The 18,947-nt window shown below is 39.4% G+C and overlaps 1 protein-coding gene across 1 annotated transcript in view; it reads right to left on the bottom strand.

The window, feature by feature from the left end:
• Window positions 1-18,947, bottom strand: part of LAMA1 (laminin subunit alpha 1) — an 89,725-nt gene that overhangs the window by 50,509 nt on the left and 20,269 nt on the right. The window contains exons 4-15 of the mRNA XM_053396500.1: window positions 18,142-18,384; window positions 15,696-15,875; window positions 13,371-13,460; window positions 11,133-11,250; window positions 10,186-10,364; window positions 9,115-9,220; window positions 8,180-8,340; window positions 7,013-7,153; window positions 5,689-5,862; window positions 4,698-4,799; window positions 2,882-3,093; window positions 771-882 (exon numbers count right to left, since the gene is read on the bottom strand). Coding sequence (XP_053252475.1) covers window positions 771-882; window positions 2,882-3,093; window positions 4,698-4,799; window positions 5,689-5,862; window positions 7,013-7,153; window positions 8,180-8,340; window positions 9,115-9,220; window positions 10,186-10,364; window positions 11,133-11,250; window positions 13,371-13,460; window positions 15,696-15,875; window positions 18,142-18,384 — 1,818 coding nt within the window. The remainder of the gene's footprint in view (window positions 1-770; window positions 883-2,881; window positions 3,094-4,697; window positions 4,800-5,688; window positions 5,863-7,012; window positions 7,154-8,179; window positions 8,341-9,114; window positions 9,221-10,185; window positions 10,365-11,132; window positions 11,251-13,370; window positions 13,461-15,695; window positions 15,876-18,141; window positions 18,385-18,947) is intronic.

Genomic DNA, 18,947 nt, shown 5'->3' on the forward strand with positions numbered 1-18,947 from the left:
AGGAAAGAAAGAATAACAGCACAAAACGGTTCTTACAGCACTTCAACCCGATAATTAGAATATTTGAAAACCTATTAAAAGTGAGTTATGCATTAGCACTCATATAAAACAACTGCACAAACATGTCTCTGAACTCAATCTACAGATCTATGCTTGAACAGAACCTTTGTGTGGCATGGGGAGTAAGTAGTGATGTTTGCTATATAGCGTAATAGTCTGTATTTATAAAACAAAAAACACTAATTGAATATGTTGTTTTTTTATATTTATACTCCGACACGCAGGGACAGAATCCCATCATACAGATATAAAACCAGACTTGGAAAGGACCCAAATATGGCATCCAGAACAAATAATCCCAAACCCTATTACAATATTCCCTGAAATCCTGCCATATTTTCTTAAAGTACATTTTAAAATATATTCAGGAATCTGGCATACAATGTCAATTAGCACATATGAGAAACTGTAATTTGTCAACCATTTCCCCAAATTTATAACAGAACAACTGTTAGGTGTTCAGCTTTAAAAATAATCTATGGCCTATCTAACCTTCAGTTTCTTTAGCTATAAACTCTGTAAAAATGTGGGGGAAAGTTATTTTTTAGCAAGTGGATAAAATTGCCATAAACAACTGTAAACAATGCAGATTAGAAAATGTTGCTCTGCCATTCCGGTTTTAAAAAGTGCAAGCAAAAACAATATGGTCTGTATGGGGAAAGTATATTTAAAAGTGCTTCCTTCTTGTATATAAAACCACGACAGATTACCTCACAAGAAATCCCAGAGTAGCCTTGGGGACATTCACAATATTCCACATCTGCAGCTGAAGACACATCTATGAGATTAGCATTTGCTGTATCCAAAGTGACAGAATCCAACCTGTACCAAGACAGCAACACACACACGTGAATATTGTAGTTGACAGGTATATAAATTGATTAAATAAAATAAATATATTTCTGAAAGATTTGAAAAGAAAAACATAAAAGGGATCGTGAAAACCATGTATCACTGAAAAGCTAACCTTCCTGAACAGCATTGTAACCATCATTGTACTCAATGGGGGCAACTTCTGAGTAGAAACTAAAGGATTTCACTTGAAGGGGATATACATTTAGAAAACGTACCCAGGTATGGATTCGGACCATACCTTGTTTATAATTTATAGAGTCACTTATCAATTACATTTGGTGATGTATTAAAGATCCTGGAATTAAATACTAAATGAATTCCCACCATAATCAATGTGAGCTTTGCATCATTTGCAGTACTCCAGCACTTTCTATAGATACAGGGTCCTTTGTTCTCTGATATACAGAAAGATGGGGAAAGGATAGCATAAGAAGCTGCCTTATATCAGATCATACTATTTGTCCATTCAGCCAGGTCTCTGGCAACAGCAATCCAGGAACTTGGGATGTGGGAGAGGGAGAGGGACCACATCACCTGCTACCTGAGTCTTTAATAATTGAAGCATCAGGGAACCCAGGACATTGTGCAAGCAAAGCATGTGCTTTACCACTCCATCTAACCCTGTACTATGTACTCTGATTCTCATGGTTCTCCAGACTCTCAGACATCCTTCCCCAACACCAGCTATATGGTATTTCTAACTGAGTATGTTAGGAACTAAAGCCAAGTTTACAAACATTTGCTAGGGTCCCTTCCCAGTCATGGATGTTTTCATAGAATCCTAACGTCCCAATTTACAAATTAGTCATTTGTGCCCAGGTCATCAGTTCACATCACCAGATGTAAAAAGATGGACTGCAATTGACTCAGACTATGCACTTGTGGGACTTCTGAATATTTGCCTACAATCTGAATCTTCACTAGTCAAAGACTTCACATTCCCAAGGTTTCCACAACAGACAAAAACTTGTTTCATTGAAAATTAGATTCCGATGACTCAGGATACAAATTTCTGTATCAGATTTCATACCCTGCACATACACATAGAACTCTCAGCACATCTTTTCTGATGTGTCTATCAGTCTATCTTAATAACATGGCATTTCAGCAAAAAAAAATAGACATTACAGCTCCACAGTAGCCACAAACAAATGCACACAGTAGCCTCATCTTATAGGATGAAAATCAAGAACAAATGTGAGATTTGGTAATATAAAGTCTCCTTGTTCCACACAGTCTGGTACAGAACAATGATTAACAAAATGTCAGCTTATTAGAATTCAGAAGCACATACTTTCCAACTTAAAGGCCCTAATAGGATGCAAGAAAGGAAGGTCCATCCTTCTCGCTCTGCAACTGAACTGCTTTGTCAACAATGCATGTGCTAGATGAAACCAATTTATTTAAAACCCTCTATCACCACAGGTAAGGAGGGTTCAGTGTGTTCTCTCTCTTAAAAATAATAATAATGACAAAAAAGTAAATGTCTGGCCCATGGGCAAAATCCACTTGTGGAAAGGCCTTTCACTTTGCCAGAATAAAATTTCAATTGTAAGGTATAAATCTGCAAAAAACTGGCAACAGCTTTATGTGGACCTCTAGTATACTCTGTTAATGAGTTGCCTTCTTAAACTTCCTCTTCCAGAGCTATTAAAGGTGTAGGATTCCTGTCCCCCTTTTTATCTGGAAATTTCACCCATAAGTAAGAAAAATCTTGCAACCTAATTTTCCAAAAGTCTTCAGGTCAAGATCTAGGCAAGAATTAAGTGAAACACCTGAATACATACATTCCAATATACTTAGAGCTGACATAGGTAAAGTTAGGATTTTGGTGACAGAAAATTATGAACAGCATAAATCAGGCCTTAAGACTTTGGAAACTTTTTCTGACTTGTTTTCATCAAAGAATACTCAACTGGCATAACAGAAAATTTATTTCTAAACTGAATCTTCTTGTGTCCATTACCTGTATACAGCCTTTTTTGCAATGTTGTAACTGGCCCTGATCAGAAGATGGGTAACATTTGCCAAAACTGTCATCAGCACATCTCGATCTATTAATTTCTTCGTATTAAAATCAACGAAGTTTTCAGACACAAGTCGTACAGTGCTGGAATACTCCTCATATGGTTGCAAAGACAACCCTTCAGATCTTGTACATAAAATTTGTCCATTGCCCTGAAATGATACATATATGACTGTATAGAGCTTTCCATGACAAAAGTTAATTGGAAATTTGTTTAACCATATAACTTATGAAACATTTACAAAGAACTGTCCTCTTATTCCAGAATCAACTTTCCAACCTTTTCACAGTTCATTCCGTAAGAAAAATTCTGTTTAAGTTGATCCATGTCCAAGGGATGCCTAGATTCTGTTTTTAAACACATGGAAATAATTCCCACCAAAATCAATGGAATTTGCTTCCATGTAAGGTGTTTAGAGGGGACGCGGGTGGCACTGTGGTCTAAACCACAGAGCCTAGGGCTTGCTGATCAGAAGGTTGGCAGTTCGAATCTACACAACGGGGTGAGCTCCCGTTGTTTGGTCCCTGCTACTGCCAACCTAGCAGTTCGAAACCACGTCAAAGTGCAAGTAGATAAATAGGTACCGCTCTGGTGAGAAGATAAACGGCATTTCCGTGTGCTGCTCTGGTTCACCAGAAGCAGCTTAGTCATGCTGGCCACATGACCTGGAAGCTGTCTGTGGACAAACGCCAGCTCCCTCGGCCTATAGAGCGAGATGAGCGCTGCAACCTAATGGTCAGGGATACCTTTACCTTTAAGGTGTTTAGAACCAAGGTATTAACAAAACTGACTATGTGTGGAGGATGCTAGTATACAATTTACACAGCAAACCAAGTACGCTTTGAATATGGATAAGAGGAAACAGTGCAATACTATATAGGACTACTCAGAAGTATGAGTTACTGAGTTTAATAGGACTCCTCCCAGTTTGTAAATGGGTATAGGATTGCAACAAAAAAAGACCAGTTTCCTCCCAACCTATATTTGTTTATTCAGCACAAGAGGATCACACATACAGGAATTAAAGCATTCCAAAAACTCACCCAAGTTTTGCAAGCATGGAAGCAAATAGTGTATTTGCAATCCGTCATTGTCAATTACTGAGTGAAGGGAAAACTTAGGATTGTATCTAATGTTAGTCCTACTCCAAGTGGACCCACTGAAATTAATGGACATGACTAATTTTGGTTCATTAATTTCAACAGGTCCCCTCTGATACTGGATATAACCCATTTATATAGCACTTTTGAGGTGTTAAAAAGGCTTCATATATATTATATTATTGAAATCCACCCCCATATTGCAGAAATGACAAGGCTGGAGAATGTGGCTTATACCTTCAGTCACTTAGTAGGTTTATGGCAAAGGAGACTATCAAATTCATAGCTTTAGGCTTTGATTTAACTCCTGTAACTGGCAGTAACGAAAATGCCAAGCAATACAAATACACCATTCACTGCATTTAATATTTTTTTTTATAAATCTAAAGGCAAAGATCCACAGGGCTGCATGCACACACTGGAGCTGTTTGACCTCCTCATTCCATCAGCAAATATCCCACCCCCAATAAGCTATACTTATGAGATCTACAATATTGCCATTCCATGACACACAAGAGTTGTCACCAGAAGAGGAAAAAAACCAGCAACCAATACAACTACCATCCATGAGTGTTCACCTGTGTTTTGTGCATTCTTTCTCTTTGAATCCCATGGTCTACAAACCACCATTTCAATTCACATAATCTTAAATTACCTGAACAATAACATCCACATTAGATACCAAATCACTATCCGTACTGTCCATGGGAATTTCATAGGACACAGTATACTTCAAATAACCACCAAAGGAAGTGAGCTGGAAGAATAAAAGTGTTAATATTTTTTTAAAAAAGAAGTTTTCAGCATAACAGGGAAAATTAAAACTTGCATGAAGCAGACTAAACAACCATTTCCCCATTCTTACTTTTTAGCACCAGTGTGGATTCCTCACTATTAAGAATTTACCTGTAACATGCACCCAAATAAGAGATAACACTGCCCCACTTGCCATGGTAGAGAGTGTGTGCTTACTTTGCCCACCCCAACCCCTTGTTAAGTGCATAGAGCTGGACAAGGAAGCTAAAAGAGCAACGAACAAAGTGATTGCAGGACCTAAAGTGGGCTGCTGCAGAGTCAGTATGGGAGAGGCAATACAGATCATAACGGATCCTCCTAATTTTTTAAAAGATTCCCCTCCAAATCATCAACAAATAATAGCTCTTCTCCATGTCCACAGATATATTCTGAAGATTGTTGGTGTTTTTGTTGACATTCTTTGTAGAAACCATGAAGATCCATTTCTTGTTTCAACTTTTTGGTGATTTCCCACCCCCCTTACAGTGCAGTAAATCACCTATGGAGATTTAACTTGATGGTGGTGGGGTTTTGGGGGGGTGGCACATGTTAAATCATAAAAATTCAAAAGGGTCCATTTTAATTCTACTGGATCCAACTATTATCCAGACCCATTAAAAAAACCATTTGTGTGAGTTTGTGCAGACACTCTTCCTCTTTCTGTTTCTGTTCAGTGGATAGGAGTGATCCAAGGGAGGGAGGAGAGAAGAAACTAAAGGGTTTGATGCCCATGGCACTCTCCCAAAATTCCTTAGGTGCCCATGGGTCCAAAAAGATTGAAGATCCCAGTAATATGATATAGAATAGTTACAAAAACAACAAGAAGTACCTATTTTCCCTTGGATACTTACTTTATTTCCAAGATATGGCTTGGGTGCAGACCAGTAATAAGGAGACTTCAGTATTTTTGCAGCTGCTATATTATTAATACTTATTTGATGAGGTCCATCAAACTGATCTTGTTGAGGCTGTATGGTTTTTGTGGTAAGTGGAGCAGTCACCAGCCACCCAGCCATAGAAGACACCTTAAGGAAAATAAACTATAAAACATCATTTACCACACCTAGAAAGTTAATTTACACACAATTGTGGGGGGGGGGGTTAATGGAGTAACCATTTTATTCTACATAATACTGCCTACTGTTGAAGCACAGGGCACTATTATCTCCCAAAGGGGCACAGAAAAAAAAAGTATCATACAGAAAATTGTTTCATGTACTCTTGGCTGGCAGAGATGTATGCATGGTCCAATTCACCACTGCAATTGGCTCTGAACACCTGTATCCATGTGCTCAGGCTTCCGCAGTCTGATTCACACATCCCATTAAACCACAGTGAAAATAAGCTGGTTTCTCTCTGAACAAACCATGAACCTGGTCTACATCGGCTCCCAGTATGTTTCCAAGCACAATTCAAAGTGTTGATGCAGAACTTTAAAGCCCTAAAAGGCCTCGGCCCAGTATACCTGAAGGAGCATCTCCACCCCCATCACTCAGCCCAAACACTGAGGTCCAGATTCAAGGGCCTTCTGGCAGTTCCCTCACTGCAAGAAGTGATATTACAGGGAACCAGGCTTTCTCAGTAGTTGCGCCTGCCCTGTGGTACACCCTCCATGTCAAAGAGGTAAGCAACCATATGACTTTTCATAGACATCTGAAGGCAGCCATGTTTATGCAAGCTCTTAATCTTTGATGTTTTGTCTATATTTTCTTGGAAGCCACCCTGAGTGGCTGGGGCAACCCAGTCAGTTAAGTGGGGTTAAAGAAATAATAATAATAATAATAATAATAATAATAATAATAACAACAACAACTACTACTACTACTACTACAAATTATAACTACTACTAATAACTAATAATTACTACTACCACTAGTATACTCTTAACTTTATTACTTGGTATGGCCTGTTTATGTGAAATTAGATGGAGATGGGCTGTCTATCATAAAAGATAAAGACAGGAAATCTTGCTCAGTATTTTCTACTATAATTGGAAGCAGAAATCCAAGTTTCAGCCAGAAGTCTTTTCCAGACCTGCCTGGAAAATTGGACCTGGCACTGTCTGCATGTAGAGCATGTGCTCTGCCACTAAACAATAGGCCTTGAAGCACATTTATGGGCTGCCTGAGAAAAACTAATGAGGTGTTTGGACATGGAACATTAGCAACATCATACCTGACTGATGGGCCATGGAAGGCTTTCACAGACATCAGAAACCCCAAAACAGAAACATTCAGTGCAGCCCTGGGGATTTCTTTCTTGGAGATTATAGAATCCTGGCATGCAACGGTCACAGTTTTCTCCTTCAACATTTTCCTGTGAAATACATGCAATATTTGTTCTGTTAGCATCACAATAATAACCAGCAGACACTAGAGGTTAGAAGTAATCCTGGCATAACGATTGACTGATGGTCCTAGAATTAGTATTAATGCATTTCATCATTATTTTTAACCTTCATCTGACCAATTTCTTATTTTGACATAAAGGTAAAGGTAAAGGTACCCCTGCCCGTACGGGCCAGTCTTGACAGACTCTAGGGTTGTGCGCTCATCTCACTCTAGAGGCCGGGAGCCAGCGCTGTCCGCAGACACTTCCGGGTCACGTGGCCAGCGTGACGAAGCTGCTCTGGTGAACCAGCACAGCACACAGAAACGCCGTTTACCTTCCCGCTAGTATGCGGTCCCTATTTATCTACTTGCACCCGGGGGTGCTTTCGAACTGCTAGGTTGGCAGGCGCTGGGACCGAGCAATGGGAGCGCACCCCGCCGCGGGGATTCGAACCGCCGACCATGCGATCGGCAAGTCCTAGGCGCTGAGGTTTTACCCACAGCGCCACCCGCGTCCCGCTATTTTGACATATACAAGTAAAATTAAGCATGTTAAGTTAGGATTGGAAATATGAAGTTCTATATGGCTTATAGGTTTTGGGTTAATCCAAAGAACATCAGTTCCCGTTGAATGTAAGGAAAAGTAAGCATCAAGACCTCCCACTTTGATAGTTGTGTAAAAGTGATCCGCAAACATTTCCAGTGCCATCCTCAACGCTAAGTAAGTTGCTGTCCTTGATTTATTGTAGCCATGCTTCTCCACCCTCAACTGTATTTACTAGCTCTCTCACACCATTTGACATGTAGTGCCTCCCTGAAATTTGTGACAAATATACCATGAATCATAACTCAAATCCCCACCCCAAAAAGCTTTTTGCCTAAGCCACAGTTAATTGCTACACACAGGATGTGATCTTTACCACTAACAGAAATGTTTTCCTTATTAAATTAATTTACAAATCGCACTCCGAAGTTCACAACAAATCAAACTGAAAATCAGTAGTACGCTTACTTTACAAAGGCAAGGTTCTGTGCATGGGTCATCATTAATGCTACCAACCAGGCTACAGTTGCAACGCATGCAGCTTGGATAACCTTTGTAGCCGAAGGCACAGCGATCACACTTCTCTCCTGCGTAACCTTCCTTGCAGTGACACTGACCAGGCTGAACACCTTGAAAAGGGAGAAAAGGATGAAAAAGAGGAAGACCTATCACATGCAGATACATATCATTTTTTGCTCCCTAAGCATTAGAACCATGACAGAAGCCTTATGCAGTGTGCTACAGTACCAGCAAGTGCAAGAAGTCTGGGAAAGGTTTAAGCTCAGCAACCTTTTTCTGCAATATAAGTGAGCCATGGGCCTAATTACTAAGGGTTGTTCCTGTTATGCTTGTGCTACGGGAAGTGTTTCCTTAAGGCAGGGTAGCCGATTTCCCCCCCTAATCTCTCCAACCCTGTACTCCCAAAGAACTTTTCCTCAGGTTTGCAAGGCCTTCTAGTGCAAGACAGGATATGCCATAGAGCATTGTAATTGGTAGGGAAAATTGGTGAAAACTGAGTGCCTTGCCTTGCACTAGCAGAAGCAGTTGCACGGGCACAAATCCTCACTTAGCAGTTAGTGGCATCAAGCCTGAATTCCTGGGCCTAGTTTCCTCAGTCCTGGCCTTCATCCTACCTCACACTTGTCTCATGTCATAACAGGTTTCCCTTTTAAAAAAAAAAATCCACCATCAATCATTCCCTGCATATCCTATAGGATTTGCCAAATCTCCAGCTGAAATTGCTAATAAATCCCATTCTAAATGCATGTAACTACAATCCAAGCAAAAATCTAAACATGTTTGAACTGGTCCTTATTGCCAGTTTTTCCTCACATACAATTCCCAGTTACAAAAAATATTAGCTGGACTAGTTTTTAGAGAAAATGTATTTTCCAGTCACTTACCATGTTGTGGGTCAGCATGATCATCATCCTTAACACAGTCAAAACCAAGGGACCCAAATATATCACATTCACAGGGAAAGCAAGGGTTATCGTCAAAGGGAGACACCTAAAAGAAGTTAATATTTTTGTTCACATTAATAATAAGATGCTGGTGAGCATGCATAATTATTGTTGTCTGAGGATAATGATGATACGGCATGACAACGCACACAGTAGTACGACACACAACTCAGCAGGATATTGTGATTAATTTAGTCCTTGTGGAAGGAAACTGAAAACAAGGAGCTATAGGCATGAATGGAGTAGCATTCAAACTGGCCATCATAGCTGTGGGATGTTTTGGAAAAGGAATGTTTGTTGGAAAGCAATCCAGAAGTTTTGAAGTGTCATAGACCCTAAGGTAGCCTTCCTGAACCTGCCTGGAGCTATTGGCAGTTGCCGTCCAAAATTTCTGGAGGGTAACAGAAGTTGCCAAAAGGGCCTGTACACCTTGTACTTATTTGCTCACACCGGCTGAAAGGATTCAAGAGGGAAGTCAGCCAGAGAAGAGGGGGCAATTGCATGTCTTCCCATCACTGACATCACTTCAGCTTGCCAGAAGGGAGAGAAGGAGCAGCAAAGCAGCAATGAGATCAGTGGTGCCAATGTACTAGTGGGCACAGTCGATTGGCTCCACTGGTATGCTTGCATTGCACCAACCTTTCCACCACATTACCTATCTCCTAGCAAGCCGCTGGTGATGGGAAGTAAGATAAATGGCAATGCCCTGCAGACCACTGCTGCCAGTCACTTGCCACTGCTGATGACTCCTTGACAACTGTTATGAGTTTATATAATATGACCAACAGCTACAGCAACATATTAAGAGTTACAACAAAGTATTTTATAGGGCTTGCAGGTATACAACCTCAGTATACTCTGCCATTTTTCTGCTAATAACCTTCCCTTCGTTATGGCTTTTTAAAATCACATGGTATTGCAAAAATCAACCAGAAACAGGCTGAAAGAAATAAGTGCTGTTTTTTAGCACAGTTCAAAGCAACAGAACATATGTTTATAAAATCCTCTTACTTTATGTGGCCTATAGTAACCGTCAGTACACATGTCACAGTTTATTCCAGTGGTGTGCTGAGTGCAGTTTATACACACTCCGCCACCTTTGAACTGGCCGTGAATGTTTAAACTTCTTTTCTGATCTGCCACACTCTGATCATAATAACAATCTTCTGCTTTGTTATGACAGTTGCATCCTAAAAATAAATAAAGAAATTTACTTTCCATTTTTTTAAAAATAAAGCATAGCTAAACATATAAACAGTAGGGGGGAAACCCTGAACATTTCCTGTACTATATGGCTTCTTACTATGCATGTAGCAGCTAATATATACAGAACTGGCCTTTTAAAATCTGTGTTATGCAGTTCACACTGATCTAAAAGTTTCACCATTTATTACAGTACATAATTACTAATAGTATTCTGGCTTCTTCCTCCTTGCTTTCTAAACTTCTCTCATTGTTGAAAAAGTAAAGCATGAATAAAACATGGCTACTAATTTTCTTGTGACTCTACATTTTAAAGCACAAGAAGTCCTGCAGACAACCCATCATGTATCTAGTTGTGTGTGCATATTAGGGGACACCATGTGCTCATTAGGGGTCACTGAATCAGGGAAACTGAGATCAATTAAGATCTTACATACACATACTATTTGAAAGCAAGTGCCACTGGCAATCATATATGGCTAATAATGTTAAAAAGTGGTGGGGTGCAATAAACTTGTAATTTACAACCAAAAATAGTCATGGCAGATCTGCAAACTCCTAGCATCACAAGTCTAGTGCAGATCTAACAGTCCCTGTAGTGCTAATATTAGAAACACAAGTACATCATATATTTTTAAAAAATTAAGGCAGGTTCACCTACTTGGCCATTCCACAGGCTTCAGTGGTGGCTGGATTACATACCTAGCCAATGTTAAGGCAAGTGTATAGAGAAGCATCATTTTAGTGCTACGTACTCTCACATTTGTTGCCAGCAGAAATGGTTCCTGGTCTCCACGGGGCCTGGTGGTAGCCAGGGCAACACTCATTACAGCTCTCACCGCAAGTATTGTGCTCACACTGGCACTGAAGCTTCTAAATAAAAGCAAATTATAACACAGCTCTATTACCTAATGCCTTGAAACAAAAATGCCTCTTAGAACAGATCTTAGAACATCTGAACTAGCTTTTAAACATTTAGAGCAGCCTACAAGTTTGTATAGGACCTTCATGCCATGGTATAAAAATCTATCTTGGGAGAGCAGCAGGAACCCTCTCAACCTGTAGGAAGCAATGTAGCTCAGGGAAACTACAGTGTAAAAAGTGGTAAAAGGAGAGAGAAGGGAAGGGGGCAGAGTGAGGGGTAAGTTATTTTAAAATAAGGAGATAGCAGTGGAAGTTGCTGGTGGATGACTGACAAACATTCACAAGGCCCTGCAATATTTAAGTATGGATTTCTGCATTGTCAGCAGTTTAGGGAGCGTACCTCTGACTCTCCCTTTCCCTTATCACTTGTTTGTTTGTTTGTTTGTTTGTTTAAGTGCAATCCAAACCCTTGACCAGCAGCAGTAGGGCTTAATGAAGCAGCACAGCCATCACTGCATCCACAGCCCTGCTGCTCTTATGGGATGGAAGGTTAGGAGAAAGGGGGGAATGCCTATTTGCTATGCCAGCCAACTGGGAGGGACAAAGCTCCAATGAAAGTCCAGGTTTTAAAGAGCTCCTGTCTTTTTCTGGCCAATGAGAGCCTCTGTCAGTTTGTCAGATATGTCCTGCTTCCCAGGAAGACATCCTGGGGCTTTGACTACTTGGTGGGAGATCACCTGAGATAAAATGACTGCTTGGCTTACAGAAAACCATGAGGGGGACGGACATCAATGCCCTGTGTCACAACCTTAGGGTTATTCTTCACCTCTGCTTCAATATATTTAATAAAACAAGGCAGAGTATGTGTGCCTGCTGGAGTGCACGTGTGCAATTTCAGAATTTACTGTTAAAAGCAACAACACCACTATACTTGAAATTCTGGGAGAAGGAAGTATTTTATATGGCAAATGTAGAAATATTACTTCCAGATGAGCAAGTTGCTAAAGAGAAGAACTCTTCAAGTACATGAAGTGCTGTCACAAAGAACAGAGACCTGTTCTCTGCTGCCCCAAAGGGAACAACTAGATGTGATGGGCTTAAGCTACAATGTAGTAGGTTTCAATGGAGCATTAAGATAAATGTCTTGATGGCAACAGCAGTTTAACAATGAAACCAATACCTACCCTAGAGGGAAGCTGAAATGGAATATGATAACACTGCTGCTGTGCACACAGTCATGATCGTAACTGAAGTATATAAGTGGAGGTAGAGAAAAACCTCTAAGACGTTTTGGTGGGTGAGAAGTTATTCAAGTTTGTAGAGACTGTATTAAGCTGTAGTGTTTGCAACATTCCTCCTGCTGATCATATAGGCGCGCGCGCACACACACACACACTTGTATATTAAAGGTTAGCTGTGTGTGAATGAATGAATGTGCTCAAGTGTGTACAGTGGTACCTCAGGTTAAGTACTTAATTCATTCCGGAGGTCCGTTCTTAACCTGAAACTGTTCTTAACCTGAAGCACCACTTTAGCTAATGGGGCCTCCAGCTGCCACCACGCCCGATTTATGTTCTCATCCTGAAGCAAAGTTCTTAACCCAAGGTACTATTTCTGGGTTAGCGGAGTCTGTAACCTGAAGCATCTGTAACCTGAAACATCTGTAACCCGAGGTACCACTGCATATGGAAATAGCTGAAAGAATGAGCAAGGAAGACTTGCAAAATAACAAGAGTTTTGATAAGGTATACACATCCTGAAACATAGTTTCTTTATTTCTATATTCCTATGCAATCCTAAAAGGATCTACTGGAAGTATAGTTCTAATAATCCTGTAAGCCTTCCTCGAGCAGTCAGTCTAACACCTGTGCCTCATAGGCTGCACTATTTCAAAAGCCTATGCAGTGTAATACACATCTTTCCAGTATGGCTGAAAGGGCTTGAAGTAAGGGCAGACGACCCAGGCATTTATAATTTCACTAAATAATGAGCAACCAAGTAATGAACTAAGACATATTTCTGTAACATAAAAAATTGGCTTCTGCAACATTTTAGCGGTATTCAGAAATTTGTTTTTCTTGAGACGGATACACGTTTGCAGAGGGGGTGACACAAGCAAACAAACATACCTTTGTGACTTGATCCAAAGGACAGCTTCGAGCATGGCCATAGCAAATGCACATCCCTCCAACAGAGATGTCCTTTATTGAATAGTAGTACTAAATAAAGCAAAGTTTGATTTATAAAATCAGTTTCCTTTTAGTATTTGAAACAAGAAGTGCCAAAGTTCTATTTTTTAAAAAACCAAACAAATCTTTCAGTTCAGGTGAAGTTTATACTAGTCAGGACTTATTCATGGAAACGTCAATGAACAGGTATTTCTTTCTCTCCCTCTCCCTGACATACACACACACACACAAAGTGCAAGAGCAGCAGCAGCGGCGGATCAGGTTTTCTCTTTTTGCTAGCATTACAATTCTTTTTTTAAAAAATATTATTTTTATTGTTATTCAAATACAAAAATAAAGGAAAAAAGAAAGAAAAAATATAACATCAAACACCATTATAACATTCCACCTACATACAAAATAAAGCAAGTTACTATTACCCCATGTGACTTCCTTCCACCAATACTCGACATTCTTTATATTTTCTTATTAATATTGCTTCTTTTATATATTATTTCTAATATTCCTAATATTAATTTCATCTATTTCGCCTTTACATACTTAGTCTATGCATATCAACATGTTATCCTTAGTACAGTGTTTTTTCATGTAGTCCTCAAAGCACTGCCACTCCATTCTTAATTTTTGATTTGTTTGGTATCTTATGGCTGCTGTTAACTTTGACAATTCTATAAAATCACATAATTTATTTATCCAATCCTCTTTAGTGGGGATGGTTTCCCCTTTCCAATTTTTTGCAAGTACTAGTCTGGCTGTGGCCATCACATATAAAAATAGTCTTTTCTTATCTTGTGGGATATCTTTTTCTATTATACCCAATAGGTATGCCTCTGGCTTCTTTTCTATAGAAGTTTTAAACATTTTTTTTTTCAAATCTTTGTGAATATATCCTCAGAATTTATTAATTTTCTTGCGGCCCGACAATTCTTATGCTATATGTCATAATCTACTACAAGTAAAATAAAACTCTGCACGAATGTAAATCATTTGAAGCATAAATTACTCATTCAACTCAGAACTAATTTTGGCTTCAGGTATACTGATGTAACAACCAAAGAAGGTTTTTGAAAAACTCACTCATCTGTGAGAATGCTAATGAGATCAATTTGGTCCAGAGGCTTTTTTCTGAGAATAGACAACATTCATTTTAGCTATTTTCAGAAGAGCTAAGTTAAACTAATAATTAGGGAGAATTGCTTAGCAAATGTAGCACTGACATGCCTTGATTCCCTCGATGAGACAAACCACGCATTCAAATGTAGATTTATGTCATCTGTCAAGCTTGTGTTGAACTTATACATTACATTGGTTATAGCGTCAAATAACAATGTACTAATAATAATATCTACAACTAGGTATTGTTTAAACTGTATCATGCAATCTTTCTTTAGCATACAGACAAGTACCATATAAAAGGTATTAAACAAGAAGGGTATTCTTGGAGTTGTGATGGAGGGGGATAGAAGATAAATTTAGGGGAATTGTGTTGTGTTTGGTTTTTCAGTTTTTAGGAACCAAATAGGAAAAGAACTGTAAGAATGTGGGGGCTACGTGTTTCCACTCCTCACCATCCCCAATGTTTCTGGGTTCCCTCTCCCAGCCTTCACATCTCTAATTACTCCACTTTGGAAATACATCTCCAGCTTCACAAGCCATGGATCATGAAGCCAGAAATGATCACTGAGGCTGCACGCTCCTCTTCCACTTGGACACTGCTTTCAATGTGGAGAGCCTGATTTGTTTTAATGCAATTCCCCATTACATATGAAATGGGGAACTCTGCTTTAACACTTATTAACTAACTAGTACAGGGCGAGTCTTTTAAATGACTCTTTTAATGTACTCACCCTGTATAATAAACTAGGTTCATGCCCCAGAAATCCCCGTCGCATGGACAAATTTTACACTCATTGGGCATCTTCTTACTGCTAGTGGACAAATAGCTGGCAAATGTGGAGGGTGCATGTGACTAGCCTACATGCTTTTAACACGAGGGGCTTCATCTGAACCTGCCGCACTTTGGGATGCATTCAAACGACATAGTGCCTATGAGAGAATGCTGCTTTATAAAATTACCATGTGACTTAAGTCCCACAATGAGTTTCAATCTTTCATCAAGACATATTTGGAACAGACCCACTTAAGTACATTTACCAATTTCGATGGGTCTACTTTGAGTAGAACTAGATGTTGAGTATCACCCAGATATAACACATATCCAATTCATATGGTTGGTTAAAACCCAGAAGAAAGCATCTACCTTACCCTTCTGGTAACAATAGGATCAAGATCTTTAGGATCATGGTGGCTAAGGGTCATGAGGTCCGCATTAAGGTTTCTTATACGTTGTAATCGAAGCCGGATGTACCGTGCAGAAGTAAACTCCAATAATGTTGGTGAAGGGTCATCAGCACTAGGTCTACCATTGATCAACGATGTATGGATCTAAAAAGAAATAATGGTTTCTGTATAAGCCTGTAAATAACACGTCGACATTTCAAAATACCTTCTGGGTGAAATTTTAAAATCAACCTCCGCACCCATCCCACTGTTGCCTCCGCCACAACACCACAATACAAGCTGGGCATGTCTGTAAAGTAGTTACCAGGCTCAATACACTGTTGTGCTGTTCCTGCTCACTGCTGTCCTCATTAAGGGTGTTGAATGAATTACTTTATAACTCACATCTCACAGAAATCGCTTTCCAGTCCGCAGATTAAATGCTGAGAGCGCATTTTTTAATGGGCTTCTGCAGGACGAGGGCAAAGGAAAGCAGGCCTGCAGCTAAAACACTGGCATAGGGATGCAGAATGAAACACTCACTGGGAGAGCAGGAATGTACCGGGTACTTGCCCTCAGCATTTTATGAACTTTCATACCAAGGCTTCAATGCTAGTTTTGATTCCCATGCAATGCATTATATACCCAACTAGATGAGCTAGAGGAAGAAAATCTAGGGAATAAAAAGATACACAGGAAGAACAAAAGCTGCCCCACAATCTTCAATGTATTCTCAAGCACAACATAGTGGGCAGCCCTTGGTCACCCCAGATCTTTGGAATCTAATGCAGTCACCTAAGGTTATATATGAATTAAACTTTTTCTATTTTATTTTTACTACACAATAAAAATATATCTTGTGACTGTTTTGTACTTAGGCTATAACCCTTCAGAAAATTAGTTAGTATCTCCTGTGAAATGTTCTAAGAACTCAAACATGTTGACTTGTAATTTACTACTGAAATCAATGCAATTTACTCCTTAGTAAGTTTATTTAGAATTGGATTCAGACAATCTAAAATACTCAGCAATCTTAGGGTGATTTTCAACTAAGTTTTACTCAGAGGAGACCGACAATAATTAACTGACTTAACTTAATCATTAGTTAATTTCCACAGATCTATTCTGAACAAACCTTAGTTGAATACATGCTTAGGCTTCAATCAACAGATTTCACCCCCTTCAGCGAAGGAGACAAGGGCTAAGCTAAACATCCTGGAATCTGAACTAAGGTACCCAAATTAATTTCAGATTATGCTTCTGCTACGAATGTTGTTTTACACATCCCATTAAAAATCACATGACATACTTGCTTATACAGTGGAAACTTGGGTTGTGGGTGTAATTTGTAACGGAGGCACGTCCGCAACCCGCAGCATTTGCATCCTGAAGCGCCACGTCTGCGCAGGTACGATTTGGTGCTTCTGCGCATGTGTGAAGCGCGATTTAGCGCTTCTGCACATGCACGAGCAGCGAAACCCAGAAGTAACCCATTCCGGTACTTCCAGGTTTCCAGCAGTCTGCAACCCGAAAACATGTAACCTGAAGCGTCCGTAACATGAGGTATGATTGTATATGCACATTTAGCCTAAAGTGTTAAAGTAACATATAAAAAAGATAACGTTGATAGCATTTTAGTCCCAAACACATTCAGAACTCTGACAGCTTTCAGTCTAAGAAAGAATTTGGAATTGTTCTCTTAGTGGATATTTTTATAAGGTCAACGCATAAAGACAGACATTCACAGTGAACTAGTCACAGATTTTAGAGCCTCATTTCCTGATGTCGCTGGCCTGGCTCTCTGATCTATAGTACAGAACCACTATGAACAGAGCTTGCTTTAAAGAAAGAACAATCAACTGTTGACCTGCACAATGCATAGCTCTTTTAATTAGGCTCTCTCTTTGAAACAATGCCAAGTCCTCCTTCAGAGCTCAAGCTACACAGAGTAATTTAGACAGCATTTTTAATTTTATGATCGAGTATCAGGTGATCCTTAACAAAAGCATAAAAAAAACAGAGCCCAAGTTTACACAAGATAACAGGAACTCTCAACAATTCACCACTGTAGATGTGTTAAGAGGTGCAAAGTTTTTATAAATATAAACTGCAGCATCAAAGATAAGAGTGGGCTTCCTGTTCAGAAGCTGCTTCACCTCTCTTCCTGGAGTGAGATCAACAATGAGCCTCCTCAAATGTAAGCAAGCTTTCCCACAATAAGTAAAAAGTATTTTTTAAAAAAAATGGGAAGATTCTGATCTTCAGAAACAAAATCTGCTGCAGCTGCTAATAATGCCAAATAAATCTTGATGGAGGAGAGAGAAGACCAGAATCTGAAGAAGCCTATAAAACTAAGCATAAGAGCAGAGTGGTTTTACTACCCCCATGTCCAAGAATAAGAGGCATCTGAACAAACAAAAAGAAAACCTACCTCTCCATGTTCAAGTGGGACTAGCTTAGAATAATAAGAAGTGCAGATAACTTCATCATCTCTCTTATATGTAGGAGGCCCAAGCCTTGGTGTTATGTTGTATCTTACTAGGCACTCAGTATCACTAACTGCATAATACTGCCATGGCTTGAAATCAGTCCCATCCAGAGAACGTTCCAAAATCCAGTTTCCAGGTCGGGGAGCGTTAGCAGCTTTGATGATCACATAGGCAACTTGAAAGACCTGCAAGAAATGTAAGGGGGGGGGGGAATGCAAGACTTAGTACTAACCTATGAAAATATAGTTTTTCAGAGTAGCTCAAAACCCAGGTTTCAACTATCTAACAACTATAATTATTTCTCAAATTTTTAATGCTCTTGTTTGCAATGGAAATTGCTTTTAGCTCAATTTCCATAGCCTACACTTAAATAAATACAACCCCAACTTCAAATGCTATTTCCTATTTGGCCTTTACACAAGAGTTCACAAAGTTCAAATTTCTATAATTTCAGAAGTTCATACATTAGGACAAGGCATGTCATGGACAAGCATTGAAACAGGACGTGTACATGCAAAGCATCTTGCTATACATAACATAATACAGAAAGTTGCACAATAAACGGTCCCTCAAGAATCCGCTGTTAGTTTCTATTAGCCTCAGGAAAGCATGCCAAAATGTTTCCTTCAGGCTGAAAAAAAGAAATCTTGATGATCCAAAATATTATGAAGATTTAGATTTTTAAAAAATGCACTAAGGGCATAAGCAACATTCAGCTTCATCCCTCAAATCACAAAAATTTCCTCCA

This window comes from Podarcis raffonei, chromosome 7, assembly GCF_027172205.1.
Source record: "Podarcis raffonei isolate rPodRaf1 chromosome 7, rPodRaf1.pri, whole genome shotgun sequence".
Taxonomy (NCBI): Eukaryota; Metazoa; Chordata; class Lepidosauria; order Squamata; family Lacertidae; genus Podarcis; species Podarcis raffonei.